Source organism: Leiobunum rupestre, chromosome 1 (assembly GCF_980474605.1).
Source record: "Leiobunum rupestre chromosome 1, qqLeiRupe1.1.hap1, whole genome shotgun sequence".
Classification (NCBI taxonomy): Eukaryota; Metazoa; Arthropoda; class Arachnida; order Opiliones; family Sclerosomatidae; genus Leiobunum; species Leiobunum rupestre.
The window spans coordinates 6,217,326-6,229,954 of NC_143384.1; the positions used below are offsets into that span (position 1 = coordinate 6,217,326).

A 12,629-nucleotide genomic window follows, 5' to 3' on the forward strand; every position below is an offset into this window, starting at 1 on the left:
ATATTGTTTATCGTCATGACCGTAAGCGACGCAAACCGTTCTATAATCGGCCATTTCTAAACTAAAGTGTAATCGATTAAAGGCGGTGAGCGTTGTCGATGTATCTTTTAATCTCACTATAGAATTAGTTATAAAATCGTAACAGCACGTTAGATTAAATCTATACTCCATGGGTACATCGTTTAATCGCGAATCTCTTTTTCTTACAATCACTCCGACTATCGGATTATATATATCTTGGCTTTTGTTATATTCGGATTCAATTGTACTCCAGTACGCGTCGTTCGAAGTCGGTCTAACGTGATCGTTTCGAACATATTTTAAATACTTTATACGCTCGGAAAATGGAGTGTCAATCAGAACCGTCTGTTTAAATCGCAACATATCTACGGGATAAATGACAAAATCTTGTTTATATGGCCAATAACGCCACGATCGCTCGTTGCTTAGATAATCTACGGGCAAAATTATCGCTTCAAACGTACAATTTATGTCGAAGTGTAGATTATACAATAATCTTTGCTGTAATTCTCCGAATCTATTGTAACACCTCGTCCCTTTTTCGTTGATATTCATAATCACGTGAAATCCCTGGTACAACGGTTGCGTAATATATTCATTGTTTACGTTGTGGGGCTTAGCGTATATACGCCGACACGACGGCAATGTTATAAATCTAAAACTTTTCGGGTCTTTATTGCAATCTTGAAATTTCACGGACTTAAAAAATTGCAAATATTTGCGCGTGATTGACTCTTGATCTACTTTTATATCGGTTCTATCAGATTGCAAATTATCGGGTAACAATAAATTCGCCATGTGCGATAAAAACTGACCATAGCGCTTCGTTCCGATATTGTGACGCATTACTTTTTCGTACGTACTCATACCGACCAATGGATCAGTATGGACTTTGCTACGCGATTTAGATCTTACGTTTCGCATTAGGTCTATAACGGTTATATTTTCTCGAGTATTTTTGCTACTATCGTCTAAATCTTGATCCGACGAAAATAGTTGCCTGTCGACCATCACACGGTCAACACTTAATGTTGGAGTCTTATTTATAAGTAAACTAATATTGTTTCTAACCGATACGGCGCTAATATTACAAAAGCTATACAACGTGTCGGTGTCGAACGTAACTGGTTCTTTTTTGCCGGATTTGGAGACGTTTTCTAACAAGAATAGCAACGCGGCCAGGTGTATAGGGTCGTACGTTCTCGCAATTTCCCACATCTTTAATCGTGACGGCTCGTAATCGCGAAAGATCATTAACAAATCAGACAAGCGGATAGCTGACATCGTTCCGTTATGTTTTTCGAAATGTACTTTTTGAGTTCGTATAATCATCAACTACGTAACATGTTATTGATTGATTGCGAATGTTACGAAATTTATAAAGACGAAGCTACATTTATCGAGGAAATTGTATATCAGCGAAAATCGTATATGGCCTGTATTTGCTACGAATCTAAGACGAGAAAGCGGGTCAACCACAAGAGTGTACCGATAGTGTTAGGGTCGTATTTGGATTACCGCATACGAGGCAAATCAGCGATAATCGCGAGCCGCGCGCAATGGGGAGCGGTAATATTGAGAGGCGTTTTGAAGGTCTACTCGTCTTTTTCGACATTTGACGCTTTATCGATGCACGTGCGAGAAAACAAAAACACGAAGACTATCGATTGGTACACGTACGTTGATGGTGAGGGTTTGGCGTTAAGCTATAAAGACAAAGTCGTTCAATGGACGTATAACTACGAAGTTTCCGACAATTTAAAATCAAACAATTGGATCCGCTTGTTGAACGAGTCGAACCCGTTTACTCAACGCGCCATACTGGCTTCAGAATATTTGCAAATGTTTAATACGATATTGGATTATCCGTACAATATGAATGACTTAAAGAATCGTCAATTTTTAAACGGAGCGACTATTATCAAAAAATACATCGATTACGATTTAAATAAGCGCCAGAAGAAGAAGGGTGTGGGGTGCGTTAAAATGTCAGTGGCGTTTGAATTGGGCACGTTATTTCAAGCTTTAAGCAAAAAGAATACTTTCGAAACCGAAGAATGGTGCAAAAACTACACGCAAAATTACGACAACACTCTGCACGAAGGTCGCAGCAATAAAACCGCTCATTTCCTACCGAACGTAACTCGCGCGTCCAATGACGCCGTACGTAATTCTAAAGCGTTGGCCTTTCCAGAGGACGCTGTTAATTTCTTTTGCATGTTAAACACGAAAGATTTAAAATCGGCCGGAGAACAAAACGTATTGGCTGATTTTGTCATTATGACTGAAAAAAGTAATTGTGGAAAATTGCATACGTATCTAAAATCAATATCTACTGGCGACGGCGATCGTTTAGTGATCGACGGGTATATTACCGATTGCGCGAAATTGTGGACCCTGGAAGATTTACTAGCCATGAAACGCGTCCTGCCGCACGTAACTACCAAATATTATCATCCGTTCGTAATTTTTTCAACGCGAGCGTCAATACCGATCAAATATTCCGATTCGCACGACGCCTTCTTTTCACCGGCCGAAACGATACGTTACGAAATTAAATATCCAGAAGCGGATATGCTCTCAATTACGGCTAAAGAATTGAACGTGATATTTTTACGCAAAACGCCAGCGGCAAAATCTACGGTTACGATAAATAACATCAAAGGAAGCGTAGCGATGATAACGTCCGACCTTCATAAAAAATTAATACGCAACTCTTTAGGTATAACCTGCTGTATGGACGCGACGGAGGATCAAATTAAACGACTCATTGATTTCGCCGTTATATCTCGCGGGCACGATACGACAGCGTTTGAACGAGTGTACGCTAAACTACGAGAAAAATTAAATCTCAACGAGCCACCAGTGCCAGTTACCGAAACTAACAAGAAAAAAGGTATCGACTCGTTAAAAAGAATGTACGATTCGTCCGAATTATTAAACGAATGCAAACGATCAACGAATACGCCGTACGTAAAAGAAAGAACGCCGAGCAGCGCGGTACATGTGGGTGACTATTTGTCCACCATTTTAAACGCGAAATACTACAAGCCACCGAGCATTTGGAATTTAAAATTACGAGCGGTTTTTGGAAATCCGTACGGGTCGTGCATCGAAGACGGCGTAGTTATTCAAAGCGGCATTTTGGAACATATACCTCCGATATTTTACAACGCCTGTATAACCATAGAGTTTACGTTTAAAACGGCAAAACAGCCCAAAGACGCTAGATTCGTAAGTATTGACGAAACAAACGGCGACATTAAAGACGAATCGCTTATAGGATGTTTAATTTCCGAACACGAAGCTTACGTTAAAAACAGCAAACATAGCCAAATAAAAGTATCCAAAATCGGAAGCCACTTTTACTACTTGATTCATTTTTTGCCAAAGAAGACTCAAATGTACGAAAATTTAAAAATTAGACCCGTACAAAGCGGAAATTCAATTACAGTCATCATAACTGGGCATCACGAAGCTCGCGTAAATGTCGGATCGAAAGTGGCTAATTCGTTTGGCCAGAAAAATGTCATATCGCTAAAAACTGACGATTTAAAAGATTGTTGGGGCATCACTCGAGATGGAAGAAAAGTCCACGCCCAACTCGTATACAGCGACGTCTCTTTAATTAGTAGAATCCCTTCGGGACAACTGTACGATATGTTGATGTCTGACGAGTTGGCTATAGGTCCCAACGAAGAACTTATAGCGCCGGTCGATTTGGTTATTCATACTTTGCATCCGTATACGAATATAAAATTATTCGACGTGAAAGTTGATACCCTTACGAACATTAACGGATTTGATTCGCAAAATCTACCAACGGTCAGTTTGGCTTTACGATCCGAACCGGTATGCGATAAAGTCCTACAAGTGTTGGGTCTCCACGGATTCAATATTAAATTCGACACAACGGAGGACGAGACGAAACCGACGACGACGAGAGAAGAGTCAAAGTCGTCGACACCTCAAAAACGTCAATACGGCGACTCTAGTCCGAGAGAAGTCAAACAGGCTAGGATACGCGATCGCGCGGAATCGTCGGTGATATAAAAGTCCAATAAAACGAAAATTATTTCACAAGCTTCCTTAAAATTATTCACGTATCGATTATAATCCGCTAAACGTGAGTTCTTAAGTAGTATAATAGACGTAAGCTATCAAATAGACTCAATGGTTCGGGAGAGGTTGTTTTGTGTATATAAGTTTTATACATTATCATATAACTGCTATAACAAACCCATGTTAATATCAATAATATAATTATAGATGCGATAGCTAACAGGACGGTGAACGTAATGGAACATATCCATGCGGCATTGGCGGAGCTCTCCATGCTAGGAGTCATTACTCGGCAAACTTCCAATTGCGCGTATATTGATAGAACTCGACTATCTAAACTGGGATATATTTTAATATTTAACGGAATAGAACCAATTTTTACGAGAATAAGCGATTTCAATTACATGTATAATCAAATTTTATATTTTGGAGATATCGTACCGCTGTCTAGTTTAAGTTCTTATATTTTGTTAAAAATTAAAAGTGAACGTGTGAGCCCATAAACGCGTTATTTTAACTTTTGTGTGTAATAAACCACTAAATAAAATACTAAAAAAAAAGATTTAATTTAATTAGCGTGTTTTTGTTTTGGCGTTATTTCATTTTTTATTTTTAAACAGAAATACCGTATAGAAGATAAATCCAATGAGAAATATGATGAGAAGAATTTTAATACCCTTAGATATTGACTTGTTTTGAAAGAGTATTAGCGCGACAACGAGAGTTAGAACTAAAATAGCAATGCCAGGATACACGTATTCCGAGTTATTAAATTGTTTCAACATATCAATAAGATTTTTTTTCGCTTCATCTACTCCGGATTCAGCATTTCTTCCTTCGTCCGCTGCCTCAGAGAAATTTAAAGCGTCTCTTAATGTATGTTGCGGTGTCTTGTAATTTAAAGATGGCTGATTGAATCTCGGAAGGCTATCGCTATCTCGCATTTTTCCAAAATTATTTTCTTTCTTTCTTTTTAGTATAAACGGTTTCGGCTGCCGCCGGGCTGGTATAAGAGATGTCGTCAATATCAAAATCGGACGTCACTTTACAGCAAGTTTGTACGCACAAACTATATATAGATCTAATTATTCTGGCAAATAAAGATGCACTACGTAATCGTGTCATGTATACTCGTAGGTATTAAACCTTTTATTTTTTCCCCGACTCGTTGATTCCTCGGTTGTTAAAATAAAAGTGGGTATAGTGTGTTGTTCTATTTAAACCGCGCAATAAGAACCTGGCGGAGTAATAATTTATAGCCTCGTTATTTATAAATTTTATATATTTATAAGTTTAAGAAACGAAAATGAAAAGCGACACGAATAATTTGTGGTTTTCGCTTTTGGTAGTACTCGCTTTACTAATATTACTGATTGCTACTGTGATATCCGCTAAAAATAATACCAAAACGCTCGAATTTTTAGATAGAAGCATACCTAGATTCAGCGTCGACGTATATTTTGATCCATACCCGCAAACGGTAAATTTGGGTAACGAATACGACTGTAACGCTAAAAGTTTACGCGTATGTGATATAAATGATTCGACTACCTTATTTGGATGCAAAGAGTTGACGGTTAGATGTCAACATTTTAATAAAGATACCGAGTATATTGCCCAAGGTGAGACCCACGAAATACCACGAAATAAATCTGAAAACGAAGGATACGCTCTAGCTATTAGCGATATAGCCGAGGCGTGCAATCCGTATCACGGCGATTTTACTTTAGTCGCGATTAATGCCGATTCGAGCGAATACATGTTCATTTGTACTTGCAAAAATCCCGGATATATCGGAAACGACGACGTACTAGGGTCGTGCACCACGGTCAATATTTGCGAAGGAAAGATTGACGACATCGATCAACCGCTTAACAAAATAAACTGCGTTTGCGATTTGAGAGAGAAAAACGTAAGATACAGCGACGGTTTGCCCGTTTGCAAACCTTTGTTGGTGAAAGAAGCTAATGAAAAATTCACCGATTGGTCAAACATCGTACCGTGGAATTCCGATCGCGTCATATATACCGGAGTGTTTAATAGGACCATCGCTGATAATCTTAAGACTAGCCGACTCTTGGATCCGTGTCGTAATTCCATACACGATACGTCTATTGAAATCCCAAATTCTAATTATAACGACTATATCCGCACGTGCAGTTTTAAAGATTTTGGTTTGCCACTGGTGGTTGGTCTATTAGAGCCTGTGAAACAAACGTCGGACGACCCTGATAGACAATTAATAACGATCGATGGTGGACTAATAACCGAGCAGTATAACAGCATTCGCTTAACGGATAACGTTGCTGGCGTAAGAAAAATAGCTAGTTTAAACGCGCGTTTACCCTTTTCGAAGGATTATAAAAACCAAAACCTCGTTAGCGAGCTTCCACGAGGCATTGGGTTTTCCGAAACTTCGCAAATATATTTATCGATGGATAATCAAATGGTTGGTGGGCAATGCAACGGCATTTGGCCGGGATATTATTGCAGACTTGAAGAATATTTCAGTTATAATTTGAACGGTGTGCCTAAATCCGGATACCGATCAGTTCCTTCTAGCTTCTTATGGAAGAAAGAGCCGTGGACTGATTCGGAAAGTATCGTCGCGAATGGCGTTCAAGTACCGCCGGAAGGCGTATATCTCGTGCAAAGAGATATGACTAAAGTAGACAAAGTATGGAATTACGGTGTGGAATACGCTTGGAAGGGTAGTTCCAAATTAAACGGAGTTCTTTCATTCGCTCTCGAAGCAGATTATAACATTCATAAGCGAGTTTTAACTTAACTTTATTTATATATATATATATATATATATATATATATATATATATATATATATATATATATATATATATATATATATATATATATATATATATATATATATATATATATATATATATATTCTAATTAAGCGGCATACTCGATTCCATTATTATATTTTTATTTTTATTTTTGCTACATCAGGGCTCATGAAGAGGAAATTAGGATTAAGAGGAACTATAAGGATGGGTCGCGCGTTTTTTAGCAAGCAGAAAGGAGAGGGGAGGGGAAAAAAACAAATTTCCTTAAACGCGGATGCTAAAACGTAATCGCGTGACTCTCGGCGGACCAATGATGGCGCCGCGTCGCGCACCCCATTGACCGTCACCAAGACTCATTTCGGTCGCGAATATACTATCGTCATTTATAAAACTAAGTTCGGTGCGCCATGCAGGTTGTAAATTAATTATGAATTCTAAACGTGAACGTGTTGAAAGTAAAAATTCATCAACAAATCGCGGCAAAGATATTGCTAGCGCGAGTACGGACAAGCAGGAATGCGAATCCCGCCAAGAGGAAGCGGAATTTGAAATCGTTATATCCGATTCGCGATCTGGCGATTTGAGCGGAGAAAGCGACGAAAAAACTGTACTATTAAAATACGATTATACCTACGACAAGTTATTTGAAACCGTAAAACCCGGAACTAACCTATACAAAAAAATTCACGGAAGCGCGCCGATACTCGCGTCTTCGTTGTTAACTAAAAATTTAAACATCGAACATGTCCAGTGCTCATACCTCGCGCCATCCGGCGACCAACGACCATTTTGTACTAAAAAGGCAACTGCTGCAAGAAGCAAAGCGAAAGCTAAACAATCTAACTGAAGCGCAAAAAGATGAAACGTCGCCTTTCTCCGGTTTGATTTTCGTGACGCAGTGGATGGATAACGATAACGATATAATTGGATACGGATGCGATGCTTACGGAAAAGCCACAAAATTGACAATGAACATCGAGCCTGGGCTATTCGCCGTGACTGCGGACGTTCAACTTTTAGTCACAGTATGCGCGTTGATGAAATATCGAGTCCAAGTATCCGAGATATGGTATACGTGTAACAATTTCACTCTTCACGACTTGCTGGTCGATTATAACGCCGCCAAACCTTGCTGCTTGATCAAAATTATTACATCGACCGTAGCCGAGGCCAATGAGATATATTACCAATTTAAAAAAGACGCAAGAGCGTATAGATATATATCGGTTACACAGTATTGGGATGTTACTAAACAGATCATGTTTGAAATGATTTTAAAACGACAACGAGAGAAAAAACTCAACGGCGAGCCGGTAGACTTTATCGTGCCAAAGATTTGTTCTCGATGGTTTGATTCCGATTTAAAAGTGTATAAATTGCCTCAACCTAAAATACCAATAATAACTTTCGATATAGAGACCGTGTCTACCGACCCCTACCGAGTACCTACGGGCGAGGACGTAGATGATGTATTGTTTACCGTTTCAATACATCACACCCATACGAACGTTTTGTATACATTGGCGTATTTACCAATAGATAATAAATCTGTCGACGAACTCCGCGAGTACGTTATGGACGACGGCTATCCGCGATATAATGAATGCATCAACGCGCTAGAAACATTTAAATCCGAAAAGGCGCTGTTAGATCGAACAATGCAACTACTCACGCTAAATGGGACTCTACATTATTTGGTGGGCTATAATTCGTTGTCCTACGATATAAAATATCTGTTAGTACGTTGCGCGTTCTACGGTATCCACGTTGACAAATTCGTTTGGAATGAAGGATATAGTTTTGGCTACGACCAACTTCATTTGGATTTATTTCGAATTATAAGCATGCAGTATAAATTTACAAAGTATACGTTGAGTAACGTTAGTCGTCAACTGCTAAAAGACGACAAAACGGGTGTAGATGCCGTCGCATTACGATATACGTTTCATCGTATGAAAAAACACCAAACCTACTTCAAGCACGAAGAGTCGGATAAATGGCCTTCGGTTCGAGACACTCTCCACTACAATAATTACGACACGCTTTTAGTTAGTAAATTGTTAGATAAAACAAGCGCCATCAACTATATCATTGAGAGAGCTCACGCGTGCCGAGTTCCGTTATTCAGCATGAATACAAACTATAATAAAATGCAATACAAGTTATGGAACGAGTGTTTGGTAGTCGGATTGAATCAAGGAATATTTTTATCGACGTTTAAATCGTCACAGGCGTCGATCAAATATCCTTTGCCTAACAACGACTGTATCGATATACGTTTAAATTTGGAAGAACAATTAGTTATCAACCGTCCACCAATAACCCAAATGATAAGGAACCATACGGAAGAAAGCCACACCGCGGCCGCTGCGACAACAACGTATCAGCATAATTGTTCGTCCTACGATACTAACGAAAACAAAAAGAAGTTCCCCGGGGGTGCTAATTTTTGCTTGGGTGAATATTCGGAAACTGACGTACAAATGTATGACTATCGCATAGCGTATCCGCTCTTGATTGACCGAAAAAATATATCCGACGAAACGTCCATTATCATGCCCGCCAACGTATTGTTTGGTTTATATTTAAAAATATACAACAAGCACGAATTTAAATCTTACGATTATCTAACGCATACCGGAGCTACGAAAAGCGAGACGAAAATCTTATATCATCAGTGTATTTATAATCGCGGACATTGCGGCGGAGAATTCCCATTTACCCAAGCCGAACTGTTCAAACGCAATACCGCGTCGGTAATTTTAATATGGGAGGGACGTCGCGGAGTATTATCCACAATCATCGCGACGTTCAACGAAACCAGAGAAAATACCAAAATTAAACGTAAAATGTTGGACGGAGTCCTATCATTAATCGATGACACGATTAATAATATGACTTCGGAGCAAATGGAATTGGAGGCGTACGGCTTAAGCATTATCGGCAATGATCATGCCAATAATACCGCGAATCAAGAACTGGAGGATTGCGATTCGAACGAAGCTTTTGGATGTTCGGATAATGAAGACGCGGACGATTCGCGTAGTCAGTTTGATCCGCCAAAATCTCACGAACCTAGTAATAACGACGACAACGATGACGACAATTTTGGCGCGGAAGAAACGATCGGTGGAGATGACGGATTCTTTGGATGTAGCGACGAAACTCCGATCGCTACAACCGCCGGCGATTCGGATTTTAATCAAAAACCGGTAGAAGCCGCGTCGAATGTTTTCAATTTCGAATTTGTAAACGAATGCATTTCCGTATACGAAAACGGAACTTGCGACATAAACGAAGAAAAATTAAAACGACTGAACGATCCCATTGGCGAGCTTAAAAATATCAGAACAAACGTATCCCTCGAACGAGATAGATACGATAACTCCTATAATTTGCAAAAATCAGTCGTGGCGAGTATTTACGGGTGCGTGGGAAAGTTAATACCCGTCGTGGCTGCTCTTATTACGTGTTTGATTCGAAGCACGTTATTATCGACAGCGCAATATGTGGTTGGTAAAGGTTATCTCGTTTATTTCGCCGATACCGATTCTATTTTTATTAAAAAGGAGCATTGCGATGATATCGATTTATCTCCGGAATTAAATCGACTATACCCGTACACCGAAATTGAAATGAAACGTTATAAAAAGTGCGTGTTTGTGCAAACCAAAACGTATTATAAATGGGAAGGCGGAGCGATCAAATACGGTCAAAACGCGAACGGGCCGCCAGCTTGGAGGCTATTCGTCGAATTCTTTATGAATCGATCCGAAATCGAAACAAATGATCAGATTTATATCGCGTTTAAAGATTTCTTTACCGAAACATATACGGAACTTTTAATTTGCGAAGAAATTACGGAAAATGTACTCTCCAAAGTCACGCAAGACATAAAGATAAAATCCATCTATAAAACTAAGACGGTATCCGCCAAATTGAAAGATTATTTAATCGAAAATCACCCGGAATTATCGGGATCATTTAGGCAAAAAGTGTATTACTATCTCGACGTAGATGCCACTACGGCGTCCCTAAGACCGAGTGTCGATTTAAAAACTAAAGACGATTTAAAACATTTAAACTTGTTTAAGTACTATCAAAATATGTTTAAAACGGTATTCAATATAATTAAGTTCCATATTCGCAAAAACAACGAACCCTTCAACGTGACAATTTGTAGCTCTTACGTTCAGCTTATGATGTTAAAAAGTTTCCTCGATGTCTACGGGAAAATGTTTCCCGGTCAATATATCGACGGTCAAGACGTTGATAAAGCATCGTTAAGCGATCGAACTATAGATATAAGTCAATACGCGTATGACGAAGATGGGTTAAATAATATGGATGACATAGTCTTAGCAAATTCAACGTAATAATTTGACTATACATTTTTTTTTTGGGGTTTTAGTTTATTAGTGTTGTTTTTTTTGTTAAATGGCTATCAAAAAAAACTAAATGCATACCCATTTTTGGTAAAATAAAGCGATACAAAGATGTAACGTTAAAATTTAATTAAAATATATCAATAGGATTTTAGTATCCCCAAATTTAATCCCACCAACATACGTTGATACAAATACCAATTTAATTCGTAGTAATTATTTTATAAATTCACAACAGGTTGTTCGATTATTTAAAGTGTTTCTTAGCAAATATGTACCGTGCTAATAATAGGTAGCGCCGCATTGATTGTGCAAATAATAAATAATGTATATTGGATCAGCAACAACGTTTCGCTTTTATTTTTAGTTTAATTAACATAGTTAAAACGAATCAAAATACTTCTCGAATTTTTTTATGATAAGGCTAAATAATTATTTTATGATGGGTTTTAGCTACACCAACTGAAAAAAAATCAGATTTGGCCAAAAAAATGTATTTCCCAAGTTCAAAAAAAAGAATTACTCCCTGATTAATATACCGCCAATTTCCAGAAAAATAATACATGATAAAAAAATATTTTTGATATCCAAAGTTTCGCGAGTCTTACAACGACGAATCGACCGTCAGAACACTATATAAATATAAAATCTACTATAGGATAAAGAAAAAAGAAAAAAAAACTAATCGGATAAAGACCAAAAAAAAACAAATAAGAAATAAAAGTTATTTATATATCCCGACAGCTATCGGGTATTCGTTATCAATGATATAGGCGTTGCTTGGTTTACTAAATTGAACGAGTGGTAATTCCGTTAAATCGGGATTGCCAAATAAAAGTTTTAATTCTTCAGCGATATTTTTATACTCTGATGGATTAAACTCGCGATCTTCGGTATACGGAACGCAATAAACGTCCCAGCCAAATATTCGGGCTACGGTGTAGTAAGCGATAGCTTGTACAACGGCGTACGATTTCAAACGCGATCTGTAAGCATCTCCGTTTGTGGCGCGCTTTAACATACGCGCGGAGTTGATACTAGGATATGGGTCGATAAAAACGACTCCTTTCTGCTGTATATAATAAGCGATACTTGGTTCGTTTAGTTGGGAGCTTAGAAATTTAATTAGTTCATCAACCACGCAGTCTTTTAATCTGGGATTACAAAGGGGCATAATAATCGACCATAAAGGATTGTCAATTGGGCCTCGGTCACCAATCACGTTGCCTTTTCGAAGCGCAAATTCTAAAGCTCCGTGCAAAACGCCGATCGACGAGGCATTACTGGATTTTCCCGAGAATGTTCCCAAGCTTCCGCGACTGCAAATTGTCCACCCTTGAGCTTTAAACGTATC

General features: G+C 38.5%; 1 protein-coding gene across 1 annotated transcript; it reads left to right on the forward strand.

Moving 5' to 3' along the window:
• The first annotated feature begins 1,365 nt into the window (after nt 1-1,365).
• On the forward strand, nt 1,366-4,074 carry LOC149960491 (uncharacterized). Its single transcript, XM_090180089.1, has one exon. It carries the CDS (start codon nt 1,366-1,368, stop codon nt 4,072-4,074), a length of 2,709 nt encoding a protein of 902 aa, XP_090036215.1.
• The last annotated feature ends 8,555 nt before the right edge of the window (nt 4,075-12,629 follow it).

Bases quoted from the DNA above. Each gene is read 5' to 3' on its own strand.
- LOC149960491 (XM_090180089.1), top strand. From the start codon at position 1,366: ATGTTATTGATTGATTGCGAATGTTACGAAATTTATAAAGACGAAGCT.